The 20,919-nt window shown below is 39.1% G+C and overlaps 1 protein-coding gene across 1 annotated transcript in view; it reads right to left on the reverse strand.

Moving 5' to 3' along the window:
* The window catches only part of flncb (filamin C, gamma b (actin binding protein 280)), a 60,167-nt gene extending 41,980 nt beyond the window's left edge, over positions 1-18,187 (reverse strand). The window contains exons 1-4 of the mRNA XM_028451584.1: positions 17,662-18,187; positions 5,131-5,379; positions 3,565-3,662; positions 2,741-2,891 (exon numbers count right to left, since the gene is read on the reverse strand). Coding sequence (XP_028307385.1) covers positions 2,741-2,891; positions 3,565-3,662; positions 5,131-5,379; positions 17,662-17,983 — 820 coding nt within the window. The 5' untranslated portion in view covers positions 17,984-18,187. The remainder of the gene's footprint in view (positions 1-2,740; positions 2,892-3,564; positions 3,663-5,130; positions 5,380-17,661) is intronic.
* Positions 18,188-20,919: the final 2,732 nt, after the last annotated feature.

Raw genomic sequence — 20,919 nt, forward strand, 5'->3', positions numbered from 1 at the left:
GCCTGGGGCAGCCCACAGAGTGGGCAGAAGTATCGTATATAGTGGAAGTGGGACAGCGGTGTCTCATTAAAAGCTAGTCCGGGCGGGCAGAACGCAGTGTATTAAAGGGGACATATCATGCTAAATCCACTTTTTTAGCCCTTAAATGCATTTTGTTGTATATTTAGAGTGCTTAGAAGTACAGAAAAAATCAAATTAGTCTCTTCAGGTGCTCCGTAGATATCTTTATATTCTGTTTTGCTCATATTTTTCTATTCTCTATTACGTTTTTTTAACAATAACGTCACAGTATTTGCAGCGGAACTGCCAAATTAGTACATCAACTCCAGGTCCAACACTTCGAGCAATCCGCCATTTTTATTTCTCGCTTTTATTTTGTAGTCCAAGCTCAAGGATGTCGAAGTTACGAGAGGATAAGTCAAAATGTTCAGTTGCTGGATGTAGTAACCCACACGCTTCATTACACCGTCTCCCAGCATCAGAACCTTTTCGAAGTGCCTGCTTGAGGTTTATTTTTCACAGAAATGTACCCACATCTGTGGGTAAGGTCATTTTTGTGTGCGCGAAGCACTTCAAGAATGACTGCTTCAGCAACCTCCGCCAGTATAAAGAAGGATTTGCCGAAAGACTTTGTCTGATTGAGGGTTCAATTCCTTCTATCTTTGGAGACGACAAACAGAGCACTTCGGTAAGCTGTAAATAACGCTAAAAAGTGTGATGGTAAGACGCCCCTGTCATTGTTTTGTTAGCATTAGCAGTTGCACCGTCTTCATATGTTAGCACTGTGTGCTCGTTTTAGATCCCTGATGATATGGACTACATGATTTAATTTAAGTCTAAAGTTTTCATTAGTCATTTCATTTTGCCGTTTTTGTCTTTGAAAAGACTGTATTAAAATGCATTTCGTGACGTTAGCTTGGCGCTAGCGTTAGCTCGGTGCTTGTGATAGCTCACTTGTTAGGGTTCTGCAGGGTCATCATCTTCATTTTCATCTCGCTCCGCCGGGTCAAACTCTGGCTCGAACATGTAAGGCTGGATGGACAAGTCTTCTCTTGTTGACATTTTGTAAATAACCTCAGAATAAAAATTTTATGTGCCGCTACATAACCGTATCTCTTCTATCAAACTACAAAAATGGCCGAGCAGGGTGGAGTTGAACTGAGTGTCACCTGAAGAGGGGGCGGGGTATGGAGTGTCTCATTTGCATTTAAAGAGACAGCACCAAAACGAGTTGCTCTCAGAAGCACATCAGAAAAGGGGTAGAAAAGGGGCCTGTGGAGCTATAATAATGAGGAATTCAGACCCAAGCATTGCAGTTCCACTTTATATATATACCATAACTGTATGATTTATATCTAAAAAGGAAGGATTTAAAACCATGATATGTCCCCTTTAAAGAGCAAAAACCAGACCAGGTGGTCTAAAAACAATTCATCGGCTCATATAATTTGCTTCGACTCATTTTATAAATCGATTAAGGTGGTTTATTTGATGAATCAGACCTACATCTGTTCACATGAGGCACTAGTTTACTTGAAACACCACCTAAAGCATTCATGCTTTGCTTGTGTTTAACTATAACTAGTACAGTGCCCGTCGGAAGTATGTATTCATATAGTGGGGGCTTAAGTAAAGTTAATTATGGCCAAATGAGTATGTGTTTGAAGGTTGGATGGACAAAGAGGTGTACATACTCGGTACTCTGTAGTGTTATGAAGGTGTTTATTTGTGGGTGCAAAATATAATAGCGTGTGCGATTTCCCTGGTTTAATTCAACGGGACTGTTTGATGTGTTTTTCTGTAATTTTTTTTTTGGAGTATTATGTGTATTTTCGTATCTTTCTGTTGTCTTTTTGTGCATTTTTTGTATAAATATTTAGTTTTGTGTATTTTGAGTAATTTTCATATTTTTGTTGTCGATTGGTGTATTTTTCTGTAACATATGGTTTTTGGAGTCATTTTGTGTGTTTTTAAAGCCTTTTTGTATATTTTTGTGCATTTCTGTTGTAGTTTTGTGTACTTTTTGTATAACTATTGTGTGAGACTCGCTACCTGTCCTCCTCCTGGTTGCCGTGTGGGACTCTCCCCATGTCCTCCGTGGGTTCTCTCTCACGCACACGCACGCTCGTCAGCCGCAACGCATGCACCTACTCCATCACAGATTGTTGAAATGCATGTATAGAGAAAAAAAACGGACCCGCGGTAACTGTTTGAAACTTCTGAGCTGTGCAGTGAAATAGATATAAATGGTGCGCTAGCGCCCCCTCACACTAAGGTCAAAAGCTGAATAGGTTTCACTTCTGGGCAAACATGAATGTGCTGTCTGGACGAAAAAAAAAGATTTAAATAAACGTTTTGAAATTACCAAATTACTCCAAAATGATGCATGCACACACTTGGGGTATTTGGAAGTCGACAAAGTTTCAGGTCAAACAGACCCCGCGCCAGGGAGATATTCGTTCCACAAACACGAACGCACCACGCAAGCAGACCTTTCTTGCTTTTATAGGTAGATATAAAATGAAGTCTGTCTCAAAATAAGCTGCAATCTCGCATCTGACAGCATATTACTGTGGTACATATTGCCCCCGCTGGACCATCTTTTTCAACATTTGTTGACCAATTAATAAAATTGGGAAAGTTCCCACAGCACACCTGACAGGATTTCACAGCACACTGGTGTGTCGTGGCCCAAAACACTGCTTTAGATCATATAATCTCTCCCTTTGGGCAGACTCACCAAGTCCAAAGGCTTTGGCCCGCTTTGGGTGCAGAGTCTTGGTCCTCAGCGGAGCGCCAGGCTTTAATTTGGCTTTGGGGAACTGGGATAAGTAGGTCATAACCGAGTGCTCATCCACATTAGGGTCGACAATTTCCTCTGGAGCAATCACCTGCAGAACAGCAACACAAACTAAACAATAAAATATGGCAACATAACAGCAACCCATAACAAACCCTATGGACATTCATCAGGTGAGGGTTCATTGTCAGCGGCAAATCCTTTCACAGGGCTGATCCTTTCGGATCCTTTCAATGCATGCGTAAAACGCGTCTACATCCAGTCGGCCTATTGTACGGCAGTTCTTGTACATTTTTAAAAGGTTGAAATCCTGCTATTTAAGAAAAAATAGAAATGTATTATTTTTGTATAGGACGCTGCATAAACAGAATATATATATATATATATATATATATATATACAGTATATACATTTTGTTATGTCAGCTGTATATTGTAAATGCTTTTCAAAGCATAACTAGAAAAAGAAATTCATGTTTTGAGTAAATTCCGATTTATTTTGTTTTTTATCTTATTTTCTGTTTGTTTTTTTATTGTCAATGTTGTGTGTTGTGTTTTGACACAACACGTGCACAATTAAAATATTCAACCTACATCGTATGGTCGCTTTACATTAAAATATCACGTCCCAGGAGCTCTGTCATAAAGATTGCGAGTGAAGGCAGTGACGTAGACTACGCGCATGCGTTAAAAGCACTGACAGCCATGAGTCGGAACACAGGAAATAGGTTGATGGCGAGACTTTAGTCTGTTGGTGGGTGTTACCTGAGGCACTCCCAGCCAATCATCCGCCTGCTGCATGGCTTCCCGAGCATTTTCCACCGGCTGAGTGGGATCCCATGTTTCCCAGTCTGGACACAGACCTGAAGGAAGCACAGAGAGACAGATCATTAGTATCATTAAACTGAAACCAGCACAGAACTGGATTAGTGCTGGGTGATATATATCGATATTCAAGATATATCAAGTTTCCCATTTTGGTGATATAGATAATTACAATATCTCTTATATTGATATACATATTTTTTTTTAAACTTATTTTGTTTTAAAATACTCATTTTAGGAGTCGCTGTTTTCACTACTTCTCAGAACAACATGAAAAGCTACAGCTCGATGGATTTCTGAGTGCGTCCTAACCCACACCTTCCCCTAAACAAGCCACAATACAGAAGTCACTCACACATGCTGTCCTTCTATAGGAGAAAAAGCCAAAAGTGGTACATATTGTGCAGCTGTTTGTCAATAATTGTTCCTGTGCGGCATTTTGCATCAGCAAATTTAACCCTGAATCGTCGTTGAGATGTGAGTTTTGGTCCATATCGTCCAGCCCTAAACAGGATACTGTTACAGTGTCACCTACTGACAATCGACATATGTGAGGAATTCAGGCTCTACAATAGAGGTGTGAAACATCTGTGGTCCAAAACTGGCCAACTGGGGCTGCCAATAAGGCTTGTGGGTAATTGTGGGAAAACACATTTAATTCAAACACCCAATACTTTTTCCAATGAGGGTAACTGTTTTAGTATTAGACATAACAAAAGAAAAGCACAGAACTAAAAAGATTAACACCATTAATGTGCAAAGCCGACACAAGAAATAATGTCTGTAAGAGGCAAATTTGCATAACTGGCATAAAAATAACCCTGTTTCTTAATGAACTGTAAATGTTTGGCACTTTTGACACTCAGCCACATGTTGAATGGGGAAAATTTAATTTTTTCTGAAACCTTTAATTACCACCAATCGACAAATTACCCTCACGTTTTACATGAAACCTGCAGCCAATTGATTGTAGATGGTTCTGCGGTGATGCGTCACCTGGTAAAATGATCACCATTTGTACTAACTAATACACCAACAGCTCAACCTGCCTTTGTACCAGTGCCTTTTCAGATTTGAACGCTAACCAAGTGTGAGAATTTTAGCATCCCTTTTCCTCACTCACACCTACATCTTCAACTTACACATAAAGGGAGCTTATTACAGCCTGTATTAGTGGGCCTAAGTTATTTCATATACTAAACATATGCATGTTTACATAATTGGCCGAATCTTTATCAAAACGTTAAAAGCTATCAGTTCACAGCTTGGAGAGAGCAGCTGACTGCCTCTGTGTTGTTCCACTAAGTTACAGCATTATATTCTGATCTGGTAAAGTTAGGGGTGACAGTCTGGGGCCTGGTGGAAGCACTATTTAAGGTGTGTAGTTTCAATTAGCAAAGACATGAAAAATAGTGACAAAGGGACTTTACGACTTTTGATATTGTTATACGGAGTAAAATGATTTTACTATTGATCAACAGACTTAGGGAAGTTATGAAACTTTACCAGGGGCACAGTTGTCCACGAGCGCTCCCAGTGCCTTCCCGTCCCTCCAGTCACGGTGGAAGTTAGTGATGGGTAGCTGAGGAACCTTGTTCTGGATCCAGCCCAGTAGACGCTGTTTTGGTGTCAGTTTCTTGGCGTCCTCGTCGTCCTCAGCCCCCCACATAGGCATAGAGATGGAGTAGTGTAGGATCAGCGTCCAGATCAGACCCAGGATCAGTTTCAGGTTCCCATCGACAATGGCTTTGGAGTCTGTGAGGGTTAAAAACCTTCATTTTTTTAAAACATCTCCCTAAAATACAAGCTCCAGTTTCAGGTGAAAGTAACAGATTACAAGTACTCACGTTACTGTAACTGAGTAGCTTTTATGGGTACTCGTACTTTTTTTGAGTATGTTTCTAAATCAGTAATTTTACTTGTACTTAAGTACGTTTAAAAGAAGTAAAGTTATTTGTTACGTTTCTACACCCAACCGTTACTGAGTAAATTAATAATTTTTGTTTTAAAATGATCAACAGACATTGTGAAACTATAAAAAATGGATTGACCAGAAAACAATCAAATGCATCACATCATAGCCAACCAAACAGCAATAAATGCCGGTTATTTTCTCAGTTTTAGAGTCCATAAATGTAGCTATACTTAGTCAGATTATTTTATTTTATTTTTTATTGAATTCATTGGTGTCATTTTATTTTAAAAAGAACTGTACATTTTCACAAACCTTTTATTTTATACAGTTGCCTTTGTGGAAATTAAATGAAGTTTCAATTTTACAAGATCTGGTCTCTAATTTTTGAAGTTTATGCATGAGATGTTTACTGTATGCAAGGGAACCGTGGCAAGATGTATTACCAAGAATATCTGTGGGGAGTGAAAGTAATTAGTAACTTTTACTATATGTACTATTTAATTGAGCTACTTTTTACTTGTACTTGAGTATTTTATGTATGACTTACTCATTTCAATGAAGTAACAGTACTTCTACTTGAGTAGGATATATCAGTACTCTGTACACCTCTGCCAGCTTCCAAGAAAAACATAACAAACTTAACCAGACTGACTGGTAAGTGATTAACCATTGACTGATTTGAGAAAGGTTAAGAGACTTGACTGGTCTGGGAACAGTTTCTGAATAAACTAGGGATGGTTTTTGATTGGTTTCTGACTAAATAGCTTGTGTTTTGACAGGCCTCCTCCTCAGATGTTCCTATCACTGTTGGGAAGCTCTGAAGTTAGAGATTAGCCTGAGCTGGGCCTCTACAGAGGAAACTAGGCTCATGTTCTCAGAGCTCTGACCTTTGACCTTAAAGCTCAGACACACTTACGCTTTAACTCTGTTTGAACTATTAACAGTTGCACTACAAACTGTCCCAAACACACACCACAAAGACCACACTCCTATCACCATGGTAACCAATCACCAACAGCCTGCTGAAAACAATCAAGTTCTGACAACAGAGAGACATCTCAGAAACAGAGAGGGCGAAGAACACACACACACACACACACACACACACACACACACCTGTGCTCTGCCAGCTGCTTCTCAACAACTGTGAAAACAGCTGAGACACACAGACACACACTGTACAGACACACACACACACTGTACAGACACACAGATACACACACACACAGACACACACACACACACACTGTACAGACACACAGACACACACTGTACATACATACACAGACACACACACACACACACACTGTACATACATACACACAGACTGTACATACATACACACACACACACTGTACATACATACACACACACAGACACACACACACTGTACAGACACACAGACACACACACTGTACATACATACACACACAGACACACACACAGTACAGACACACACACTGTACATACATACACACAGACACAGACACAGACACGATCATGTGAGATTGGAGTTTAGAAGCAGTGACTGTAAAGTCTTTATTATGAACATTATTTGATAAAATGCAGTGTGACAGTCAGCAGATCACACACACACACACACACACACACACACACACACACACACACACACACACACACACACACACACACACACACACACACACACACACACACACACACACACACACACACACACACACACACACACACACACACACACACACAAAACATTTACACAAATGAACACATAAAAGAAACATACACAAGGAGGAACCCTGCAATCTGTTCACAATCTGGTGGAAAAGGTGGTCAAATGGGATTTTAAAAACCACAGAAATTGGGTAAAAGTTGTAAATTAGAGTGGCCAAAACAGACAGAAAAAGTGATAAAAAGACTTCAAAGTGTCAATGTTATAACAACTAGTTGGAACAATTAGTTTAAACTGGCAAATAACGGGCATGACAAATTGGTTAAAAAAAAAACCATGGACTATGGTGAAAAAAGGTTCAAGGGGTATTATTAAATACCGCAGCACATTTGTAAAAGTTTAAGGAACTATTTACATTTAAAAGCATGAATGAATTAATTAATGAATCAGGTGCTGTACCACATGTCCACACTATCAGATTTGCGTATACAAACTCAGACCTGACATGAAATCTGATCGTAGCGTACGCTCACATCAAAAATTGATAAATACCAAAGCTTGCATGAATACGGTCGAACGCACGTCGTATACTAAAATCTGCACGTACGAACGATCGATAAATGAGGGCCAGTGTGTGGGACTGTTTTGCTTCGAATAGAAAGAATGAAAACAAATTCACCAATCACACTAGTTGTTTTTTTAAAATTCTTAAACATTAAAGTTTTGAAAGCTTTTGTCAAATCTCTTCGCGGATAACAATTAGAACAATTCTGTTATTATCAAGTAGATCACTATCTTGTTCCCAGAAATATCTGGCCTTACGCGTCACTACACTTGATCTCCCATAAACTTAAGCACATTTCCTCCTACACGCTTCTGAACCTGGAATAAGTGCAGCTCCCTAGGAAGGTGAAACATTATATTGCACTTAAAGTTTGGATACGGTAATAATCTATAATAGTAATAATATTGCAAAAGAGACTCCCACAAAGCTGTCAAATCTATTCAAACTGCTACTGTCACAAAAGTTTTTCATTTCTTCCTTACTTGTTTTATGGACAATATTATAAACCTGCAACATTCCTTCTCTTTCCACCGCACCATTCATTGATCCGAAATTAACAGAAATGATTTAATGATGATTATCAATCAGCAGTTATATGATTGCTTCAAATGGTGACACCTGGAAACATTGATTGAGATGAGAACCTTTGGGGAGGGCAGCCCAAGTACAAGCAGGGCGCTCTGCGGGATCGCAGACATTTGTCAAAATGCGCACAGGTGTGCACACTCTTCGCTCACAGAACGCGACTTCAGCGACTAGAGTCGCTTAAATCTCCCGTGATGAATCGCTTGAACATTGTCGTGACTTTTGGTCACTCCATCGCTTCATCACTCAAGCGGCCCCAGTAAGTTGAGGAAGTGTACAGCCCTCCTACTGCAGCCTCAGGCTCTACAGACAGTGACGGCCTGGAAGTTGTCACTTGAAATCACTTGAAAAGTTCAAATTTTTCAACTTTGAGCAGCTTCCAGCAATTTAGAACGCGTGACAAAGTCGTTGGAATCTCGCGAGTCGCGTTGCTTGATGTCGCTTGATGTTGCTTCATTTACATTGATTTTGAATGTAATCTAGTCACCAGAGTAACTGAAGTTGCGTCCGGTGTGAATGCACCTTAAACCCTGCATGTTGTCGAGAAGCGGCTCTGTAGAGTGTGTGTTAAACTAGGTTTAAGGCAAATAATAGGAAGTAGACAAGTGTCTGCGATACAACTGAGCTCCCTGCTTTATTACAGAGGTGGGAGTTCTAGTGAAACAGGCCCATTGGCTAAGCTGCTTTAAATTCAAAATGTTGTGTAAGCTGCTACGGGAGCTGAGAGGGTCAAATCTCATTGTGCCCCTTTGCTTTCTTGAAACTTTTATTTTGCAGTTTCTTTTTATCACAGTTATTACACTGTTGGAGCAAAGCTGGTTTGTTTGATTCATGGCGAGAGCCTTGCCTAACCATAACCCTAACCCTAACTTGAAAGAGTATCAATCAGTACAATATACAAATACAGTTATTGGATATACAAATATAGGGCAGAGGATACATTAATGATGGACGGGGAGCAGATAGGATTTACGGTTAGGGGACTTGCTCAACATCCCATAGTGATGACTCTCCGATTATAAATTAAAAGTGTGCGTCTTTAATCATTGGGCCACCACTGGCCTGTAATATCAATAACTATCTCAATTAACCATTGTGGAGGAGCAGCGGTCTAATGGTTAAGGAAGCAGACTTATACCATTTGGATCCCAAGCCTGGACAAATGCAGAGGGTTGTGCCAGGCAGATCATCTGACGTAAAAACCTATACCAAACTAAAACTAAATCACTTACATATCCACTGTGCAGCCCCTGAAGCGAACAAGAAAAAGGTAAAGAGGAAGAAGAGTTAACTCAACTAAGTGTATACAGCAGGTTTGACTCAATTCCAGGACGTTTAAAAGCCAGTAATGACATTTGATTAGTCAGAGTTGATGAAACAGAAACAAAACAAAAAAGGGGACATGAAAATGAGTAAACTCAAACTGAATAGGGGAAATTTTCAAATGGAAAATGTGAGCCTCTAAAGGTCCTAAAACCATCTCACTCTGTAGTAGGTCTAGTGTTCAGATACCAAACATGGATGAACTGACAGCTGCCGTGTTTCCCTGTCAGACTCAGCTGTCCTCACACTGACCTCTGACACAGAGCCTGAGTCATGTCTTCAGACAGGAACGCAGTTGGAGACACAGGGTCTGTCTCTGTGAGGACTAGCTGTTTGGAGCTTCAACACTGAGCAGCTTGGTTAATAAACCAGGTCAACCAGATAAATAACTAGCTCATGAAGCAGGTAACTAACCAGCCAGGAGTCCACCTCTGAATGCTGAGGGCTGGAACTAAGACGCAGCTTCTGAAATAACTCGAGAGCTGCGTGTCAGACATTCCTGGGAGCTGACTGAAACATTACAGATCCACTACCAAACCAGAACTGAACCATTACAGAACTAGGACTGAGCCATTACAGATCTAGGAATGAACCATTACAGATCTAGGAATGAACCATTACAGAACCAGAACTGAACCATTACAGAACTAGGACTGAACCATTACAGAACTAGGAGTGAACCATTACAGAACCAGGACTCAGCCATTACAGAACCAGGACTGAACCATTACAGAACTGAACCATTACAGAAATAGGACTGAACCATTACAGAAATAGGACTGAACCATTACAGAACCAGAACTGAACCATTACAGAACTAGGAGTGAACCATTACAGAACCAGGACTCAGCCATTAAGAACCAGGACTGAACCATTACAGAACTAGGACTGAACCATTACAGAACCAGAACTGAACCATTACAGAACTAGGACTGAACCATTACAGAACCAGGACTCAGCCATTAAGAACCAGGACTGAACCATTACAGAACTAGGACTGAACCATTACAGAACTAGGACTGAACCATTACAGAACCAGGACTCAGCCATTACAGAACCAGGACTCAGCCATTACAGAACTAGGACTGAACCATTACAGAACCAGAACTGAACCATTACAGAACTAGGACTGAACCATTACAGAACCAAAACTGAACCAATACAGAACTAGGACTGAACCATTACAGAACCAAAACTGAACCAATACAGAACTAGGACTGAACCATTACAGAACCAGGATTGAACCATTTAAGAACTAGGACTGAACCATTACAGAACCAGGACTCAGCCATTACAGAACTAGGACTGAACCATTACAGAACCAGGACTGAACCATTACAGAACTAGGACTGAACCATTACAGAACCAGAACTGAACCATTACAGAACTAGGACTGAACCATTACAGAACCACAACTGAACCATTACAGAACTAGGACTGAACCATTACAGAACCACAACTGAACCATTACAGAACCAGGACCTTGTTTCCTGATTCTTTTCCAAAATATTTAGTGATAGATTATTAACTATAGTACATCTATCATCTTTCTGGTAGGACCTTATTAAAAAAAATAACTGGTTTTAAATAATTTTTGGTATTTTGAGAAAAAAAAAAATCAGATATATTAATTTGGTCTATATTGCCCAGCCAGGCCAGGGTTAGACAATGACGTGATCCCCAGATAACAAATCTGAAAGCTCAATGGTCGGTCAGGTGAAACTTTCACTGACTATCTGTAAAACAGAGCAGGAGGCTAGATTATATTATCTGCTTAATCTGAATCAGAGCAGGATCACCTGAGATTTTTCACAGCCACGGATTCTCCTCAACCCATAACCCTCTCTGGACCCAGACCCACAGTCTTCTCCCTAGATTCAAAGAACTGGATATAGCAGAAGCTCCGGTGACATTTCACAAAGGCGGAATTAGTACATCCAGGATAACAGGATGATGCATGTGCCTGGCTCTCTCTGTTTTATTAAAGTCAGCTCAGCTGTCACTGTTTTGGATAATTGTGTGACGTGCGTTCACCACTTCACGTTAGAAGGCTGCGAGGTAGATCACAGATTCACTGATCAGACACATACTGTAGGCTTTTCCACCAGTAACAAAGGGATGAGACAAGACTTGTTGTCTCATTTCATTAAGCTGCAGCAGCTTTGAAATTAAATTATAGGAGAAACTTAAATAAATAATGAAGTCGATGTTATTTGGTACATTTATCAAATAGAACAACTGAATGATTTATTATCAGAAACATATCTGTTTGCTAAGTAGTAACTATGCATTGTTTGTATACACAACTTTCACTTAGACAATATATGACCGAGATAAATGACATTGCAACAAGTCAATAATAAGAATGGTATAATTTTTTATAGCTGGAAGTGATTTAATAAATTGATTTCTAAATTCAGACTAATCATGAAATTCCTTTATGGTCAGGAATGAGATATTTCTTACTAAATTCACTATGATAGCCTGCTCACTGGACTTCTCTAACATCAGTAATTAAAGGGTGCCTGTACTACTAGTGATGTACTGTATATAAAATAGATAAAATGTGTTTCATTTAATTACTGATAAACAACATATGTTCACTCACAAGCACTTAAAATGTCTTTTGGCACAAATTTATCCCCAAAAACATGTTTAATTGGAAGCAGCCATGTTTGGCCAGATGGGACGTAAAGTTGCTATTGTATTCACATTTTCTTTAATACAGTTTTATTTATTACTAAGGACAACTGGGAGTGGTGGCCTAGTGGTTAAGGAAGCGGGCTTGTAATTGGAGTAAATGGGTAAAATGCAGTATGATGCTGTTATTGTGAGTTCTTGTTCATCAGAGCAGCTACAGCTGCAATGTTTACATAGGAGATGCCACGGGGATCGCTCTCCATGACAACAGTGAGGAGGAGAGAGAGTGGACTTACCACAAACCAGTAAGACTGGGCAATATATGGAGAGTTGTATAGAGATGCAGTATATGGGGTGGCTCAGTGGTAGGGTGGGTCATCGAATAACTGAAGGGTAAGGGATTTGAATCCCGCTCGAGCCAAGCCATTGTCACTGTGTCCTTGGGCAAGGCACTTCACCCACGTTGCCCAGTATGAATGTAGTGTGTGAGTGAGTGTTGGTGGTGGTCGGAGGGATCGATGGCGCACTATGGCAGCCTCGCTTCTGTCAGTCTGCCCCAGGGCAGCTGTGGCTACAATAGTAGCTTACCACCACTAAGTGTGGAGTGAAAAAATAATGCCTTAATTCTGTAAAGCGACTTTGAGTGTCTATGATAAAGCGAAATATAAAATCCAATGCATTACTATAATTATTGTTATGATTATTAATAAATGTGCCTGTACATCACCAAATTGAACCCAGAATTGTCTTTCTGTCTGTTTCTGGACTTTACTGAGTTAAAAATATTTTGAGAAAAAATTATGTGAATTTTGGTCAATATCTCCCAGCTCTAGGGGACTGGGTTTTGAATTAAAAACTGTAAGAAACATTGGGGAATCAGCTGAAACACAGCTGAAGGAGCAGTAGGATAAGCTGAGCCTGTGTGTTAGCCTGATCTGAAGCTGTGCATCTTAACTGATCTCATGGTATAACATGATTCCATGATGCATCACAATGCAGAATGATATGTTTGATCTCCTATTTTCTACATTACTACCAATAGGTATTTTTCCCTCTGTGAATACAAACAGTCAGATAAGTATGATAGCGAGGTGTCCCAATCCGATATTGATATCCGATATAGATCCGATGTCAGCCAGAAAACTAATATCGAATTTTATCGGACTGCATCTAAAATCTCTGATATATATTATATTTATTCAATTATAGAATACTACAGATATTATGTTGAAGGTTAAAATGTATGTAACCAATTGATTATTAATAAATGGGTCAGTCTTTCTCATACCTACTGTTTCTACTATTGTTCTGTGTTTGACTAACATCACTTGATCAAATCTTTTCTAACATTCCACACTACAAAATGAGTGATAAAAGTATGCACGAGTCATACTTTCATTGTATCGGGTACATGTCAGTATTGGCCGATACTCAAGGCTGCAATATTGGTATCGGAAGTGAAAAAGTTGTTTCGGGACACCCCTAATGATCGCCATTCTTTTTTATTTAGAAAGGGCGTCAAAAATCTAAATGTAAATGTCTTTACATAAGAGTGGTTAATCAGCCCATTTTCCTAATTTGATTTATCATAGAAGACTCGATTTGATTACAAACTGATCTCGATTATTGATTATCGATTTGATTTTGATTATTGCCACTTAACCACTGTCAGCTGCTGAATTATTTGACTTCTCTTTTGAGCAACAGAAATCATCTAGTTTTTAGTACAATTTAAATGAGCTAATAATTGATTTTTTCAAAATTTAAGAATCGCTTAATAATCATAAATGATAAAAATCATGATTAGCGGTAATCACATTTTATGTGTAATATACTGTAATAATCAGTGAATTACTGACGCAGCCAATTGAAAAAACCCTTTTTTCTGCTGATACCAGCATTTATTCAGAACACTGAAACTCTTTTATGTATTACCAACTGTGTGATTTGGATTATATATATATATATAATGATTATATATATTAAATATATAACATTTATTAATCTGTGGTCGTGTTTACGGGCGACCGTGGCTCAGGTGGTAGTGGGTCGTCTTCTGATCGATAGGTTGGGGGTTCGATCCCAGTACCTGACTATGTGTCGAAGTGTCCTTGGGCAAGACACTGAACCCTAAGTTGCTCCCAGTGGTCGACTAGCGCCTTGCATGGCAGTCCTGTCCCACTGGTGTGTGAATGTGGGAGTGATTGGGTGAATGAGCTGATATGTAAAGGGCTTTGAGACTGCTTCAGTGTGGTGATAAAGTGCTATATAAATCAAGTCCATTTACCATTTACCAAATGATCCTGCACTGAATTCTAATTGTACTGTGTATATTTCCTTTAGCCATGTTGGCTCTAAGCTCTGTTTGACAGTTTGAACTTTAAAACATGCCAACTCTCAGAAAGGATTATTTATTTATTTATTATGTTACTTTTAAGGATTTGTTTTTGGTAAAAACCAACTCTCTAGTTAGTTTCAACCACATTACCTCCACACGCTTCAAAGCAGGTTAGCAACTACTTTTACAAGTGTTTTTATTCACTATGACTTGTTCAAGATCACTCACACTTCCAGTTTGAATTACGTATTTTTTTTATTTCTTTTAAATTGTGATCACAATTGAGTTTTATGTTGAAAGTATAACAACTATGTTGCAAATGAATGTTTTATGTGTCATTGTTTCCATTTGTTTCTGTAAATCATGTTGTCTGAGTAAAACTGTCACAGGTGTGTAGATTTAACGTACTGGTCACTGAGCCACAGGGGAGTGGAAAGGGTTTCCAACGCGGGGTACGGGTACCCCCAGGGGTACGCAAATTGTCATAGAGGGTACATGAATAAAAAATATACAGATATTGATCCGATATCAGCACAAATCATACCTACTTTTATGAGTTATTTTGTAGTGTGTAATGTTAGAAAAGGCTTGATCATGTGATGTTACTCAAACAGAGAACAATAGTCAGCAACAGTAGGTTACTTTGTCGGAGTGTGAACCACAGTCACCTATGGATAGAAGAGCTGGAGCAGAATATTTTATCAGAGAGCTTATATCGGTGATTTCAGATGCAGGCCGATAAAATCTGATATTGGTTTTCTGGCTGATATCAGACCAATATGCAATATCAATGTTGGATCAGGACACCTCTACAAATTACACGTTAGCCAATGTGTATTTTGTAATTTCAATCTCAACAAAAAAGTACAAATATGACAAGACATTGCTTTACCAATTTATATAGGTAAAATTCAGAGAAAATTTACTGTAAGGTTACATTGTATGTGACATTAAAATTCAGTGGTTCCCCACCTTTTTTAGGTTGTGACCTCTTTTTAATACCACACGTTTTTTTGGCGCTTTCTTTCTTTTAAGAATTAGCTTTTGATCGTTTTGTTTTGTTGTTGCCAGAATTAGTGCACAAAGTGACATTTTATTTGAACTAAATTTATATTTAGGAAAGTGAAAGCATAGAATACAGCTGTTTAAGATTACTTACAAAAAAATATTTATAACTATTTAAAAAGACATCTTTAATCAGTAATTTTTTTGATTGCTATAAATTACTAGACATTTCAGGGGACCTCATTTGAATTCCAGGCGAGCCCAAGGTTGAAAACCCCAGCATGTGCAGCGGTAGGGGGTACAGTACATGATTTAAGGGTAAATGTCTGAAGGGGAACAGAACTGTGAAAAGTTTGGGAACCACTGCTCTAGAGCCAGGGGTTGCCAACTGCTGTTTTTGCCAGTATTGTCATTTTTTATATTGCATATTAGGGGTGGGAACCTTTGGGGACCGCACGATACGACACGCGATACACCGCTCACGATAACGATTATCTCACGATATGACGATACTGTGATTATTGATATATTGGTCAGAAATCAATCTGCTTTAATCTATGACATAAGAAAAAAAAAGATTAAGGGAAAAAATATAATTTGTATTTTATATCTCTGAAAGACAATAATCTGAAAAAGTGTCCTATGAACAGTAAAACTATTTGTCCCCTCGGGTCCCACCCACCCACCCCCAGCCCCTGCTCAGGTAGAGCTGACCCTGCTCTATTTTCAGCTGCTGTCAGTGAGCAGCTCAACCACACAGCCCAGACATTGATCTTTGTGTTAAAAACTGTTATAAACTTTAATAAATAAATAAAATACCAACTAAAATCATTTTCTACCAACTGATAAAAATCCACTTTTAATTACTTACACTAGCTTTATGACATTCGTTTAGTTAACTTTACTTAACTTTATATAGTACAGTAACTATTAGAAAATAACTTTTTGAAATATATTTCAGTAACTTTAAGAAACTTGTTTACAAACTTGGTAAAACTTTTGGGACATTTGCATTCCTGTTAACATTAAAGAGAGGAAGATGTAAAGTATGACAAGATATGGAAATGTTAAAAATATGGGTCATAGAGCAGTGTTTCTCAAATGGGGGTACGTGTGCCCCTAGGCAGGGGTACGTGATGGCACTACAGGGGGCACTTAAGAAAAAGGAGTGGAAAATGAACTAAAAAAAGTGACAGTCTTGGCCCCACCCCAGACGTGAGACGACTAGAAATTATAAAAACTATAGAAATAAATCTATTAAGGGGCCACTCAATCAGTGTTTTTCAAACTTGGGGTCGGAACCCCATGTGGGGTCTCCTGGAATTTCTGAAAAAAATATTTTATTTATTTAATTAGAACAACACACAACACAACGATAATTCTATACTTTTACTTTGTTAAATATACATCGAGCTCGACTAAAATGCTAAATATCTGAGCTCAAACATGATCAAAAAGCAATTCTAGAAAAAAAAAAATGTGTTTGTGGTCGCCAGAAATTCTTTATTTCAAAATGGGGTCACAATCCAGAAATTGTTGGAAACCACTGCACTGAATACTGTTTATTTCCTCTTATTTACTAAATGAGATTCTTTAAAATGTGTGTTTTCACTTGTTCATACCATCATTATGCTCTATAACTGGTTTTTAAATAGTTTTATAGTCAGACAAAGGGGGTACTTGAGCCAAAAATGTTTGAGAACCACTGTCATAGAGGATACAAGTTTGTTTTTTATTTTCGATATTACTAATGACTTAAAAAGGTCATACCCGGAGTAATTATGGAAGTATTTCAAGAGTAAAAGTCCTAAAAAGCATGTTTATTTTTCCATATATTTTCTTTTTTCCTTTCAAAAAGCACTGTATCCTATCCCGAGCCCTTTATCACATATCGTATCGTATAATAAACTCTGTGTCCCACCCCTACTAAACACCATTGTTTGTAAAGACTTTTGTTTTGGTTAAAATAGTTTAGCACCAAAGTAGTTTCTAACTTTAGTGGTAGTTTGTCTCACCGATGGACACCAGCCTGATGTGTTCTCTCTCCAGGAACTCCAGAGCCACTGAAACGTTCTCCAGTTTCATCTGGCGAAAGTTGGGCCGTAGGTGGTACTTTCGGTACATCTTCTTCTGACTCAGCACCTCCAGCAGGCCGATGAGCTTCAGGCCGTCGCTCAGGTCACTTTGCAGGTCCGCGACCCTCCGGTTGACGGCCTTTAGGTGCTCGTTTGTCCACCTGGTGAACGTGTTCTGCTGGATCTTCTTCCACGGAGCGTCCTCAGCCAGGTCCTTCTCGGTGGGCGGCATCTCTTCCTCCTCAGACAGCTGCTGCTCCATGGCTGGGTTGACCCTTCCTCCCTCCTCAGCCTGCCGAACTCACTGCAGGTCGGAGCAGGCGGACTTTGCGCACGCGCTCAGTCCCGGTTCAAAGTCAGTCCCAGTCTAGTTCTACAACCCAGCCCTGGTCTACGGTCCGGTCCCAGTAACGGTCCAGTGTGTCGGTATGAGGCGTCACTCCGCTGTAGCCTGTGTGACCATAAAGAACCGATAACCGCTGCTGATTGGACGGAGAATGGCAGGGGGCGTGGCCTCAGCGACACCTCGGGTATTTATAGCACGAGACGGGGCGACGGGGTACTGCTACTACTCATAAAAAGTAGCTGAATATTACACACTGTAAACATAAATAAGCAGCACACCTGTGAGTGCTTCAGTGACCAACAGTTAAATGAATATAATACACACATTTATCAATATACACATTCATTTACACACTGGTTGCTTTCAACCAGCGGTCCCTGCTCGCCACGGGGGGGCGCCAGAGTTCTCCATGGGTGGGTTCAGATAGGTGCACCTTTTAGATCCTCTCAGGCAGGTGGCACCAACCTTTCTGAAACTATGAGCTACTTCATAGATACTGTACTGTCCAAAGAAAAGAACTAAATACGACATTTTCACAATTTCACTCTAATTAGAGGATAAACTAATTAAAAAGGTGGGAATTGTTGAGGCTTCAGCATGAAACACTTTATTTCTCCTAATTTATCTCCTAATTGTTTCATTTTCATAAAATTTTATAGAAAACTCACATTGCGGTTTTAATTAATTTAATTTCTGCTGTAGTTGTTACCAAAGTCCTGGATGTGCATGCATTGTTTTTATTTAGTGTTTTTGTCTTTTTTGAATACTTTTTGTTTTTGTGGATTTTGAGTTTTTGTTCTTTTTTAGTCACTTTTTTCATTTCTAAGCTTTTTTATTAAAAATAAATAAATAAATAAATCTCTCTTTTTTTTTTTTTTTTTCAAGATTATTATTATTATTATTTATTTATTTATTTTTTAAACCACTCTTAGTCCAACTTGTCACCTGGGACTTATTTTCCATGGGAGACCCTACAGGGGGCATTAGGCCTGACAACATAGCTCCCAGGAACATTCAGGTACTCAAACTCCTCCACAACAGCATTTTTTATTGACAAATATTATAATGAAGTCAAAGTTTGCTCTGCTGAACCATCTCTGGTGCTTTCTCAGCTACTGAAGGTTTGCCCTATAAGCAGTGGTGGGTAATAACGCGCTACATTTACTCCGTTACATGTACTTGAGTATTTTATTTATTTTTTTGATAAATTGTACTTTTATTTTACAGAATACTTTTACTCTTACTCCAGTAAATTTGTGAGAAAGTATACTGTATGTACTTTTACGCCATTATTTTAGACCACATGCATGTCGTTACAACAGTTCTGCAGCTCTGGACTGACAGAGACATCATCAACCAATCGCAACAGCAACGCAGCAGGATGGACCTGTGGCCCCGCCCCTCCACGGCCCCCCTTCACCTCAGTTAAAGAGTAACTAAACCCCCACCAGACTTTTTTCTGCTGAATACATATGTATTTGAGTTTTAAGTAGTGCTGCTGACTGATCCTATTACAACTTTTAACATTTTAGTCAAAGTATTTTAATTTTGCTTATTCGGTTGTAAAATGAGGGCGCACGGTGGCTTAGTGGTTAGCACGTCCACCTCACAGCAAGAAGTTTTTGGGTTCAAGCCCTGGGGTGGACACCTGAGTCCTTTCTGTGTGGAGTTTGCATGTTCTCCCCGTGCTGCGTGGGTTTCCTACGGTGGCTGGGAAGTGTCAGGTGAATGCATTTACAGAAACGAACACAAATGCAAACAGGTCACAACACGAATGCAAACCGGACACAACGGAATTGTTTCCGACGGACCGGTATTACAGATGGACGGGTATTATGATATGATAGCCTGATGTGAAAAATATAAGAGTATCCTAATCAACTTTCACTTACTTTCATACGTCTTCTTCTTGTTCTTAACTGTTCTGGTGGGTTAAAAACATCTGCCAGAAACGTGTCCGTCTGTAATACCGGTCCGTCGGAAACACTTCCGTTGCGGAAACCCGGTGGCCAGGAAGTGTCAGGTGAATGCATTTAAAGAAATAAACACAAATGCAAAAAGGTCACAACACGAATGCAAACCGGCCTACAACGGAAGTGTTTCCGACGGACATCGATCATATATATAATGAAATGTATATTCTGATCATGTTTAGGTCAACAGAGAAGGCCTTGCTTGCCCTGACTGCCTACCACTGCCTTTACATGATATGTTCTTGCATGTATGGAGATAATTCATCTGCCCCACAGGTGTGGCTTATCAAGATGCTGATTAGACAGCGACAAAAGTGTTGCATTTTTATTTTATTTAAGTGTAACCCCTGTTTCTCACTGTTCTCTGCATGTCTAACATTTAGGACTAATCTGTTCTACTCATGCATACCTTCATTCCTCTCCTCTCTAAAGCAGTCCTACACTATCTGAATCCTTGCTGTGTAGCTCATTTAGGCACTAATGCATCCATTTTTATTATTTCTTTTTAAATCAAATAAACTTTATTGAAACACCAGAGCCACACAGTCAGCTCACAGCAAAGGAACTCACAGACAGGAACTTTTGGTCAATTCTTTCAATAAACACGTAATATGAAATTAACATTATTTCATGAAATTACCATGAATTTGTATTGTGATTTATTACGGCTAATTCATATGTTCACTCATATTGACATTATTTCAAAGAATGTATTATTGTAATATTTAATAATGAGCCTTGAAGAAACACAAAAATCACCTCATGAAGTAAAACACATAAATTGCACAGTTCAAATAATGCTGCTGCATCCAATCCACGATTTTCATGCAAAGATAATTTTTTGTTTGTAAAAGTGCAACACACAGTACTAACGCACGG

The sequence above is a fragment of the Gouania willdenowi genome, chromosome 6 (assembly GCF_900634775.1).
Source record: "Gouania willdenowi chromosome 6, fGouWil2.1, whole genome shotgun sequence".
NCBI classification, from domain to species: Eukaryota; Metazoa; Chordata; class Actinopteri; order Blenniiformes; family Gobiesocidae; genus Gouania; species Gouania willdenowi.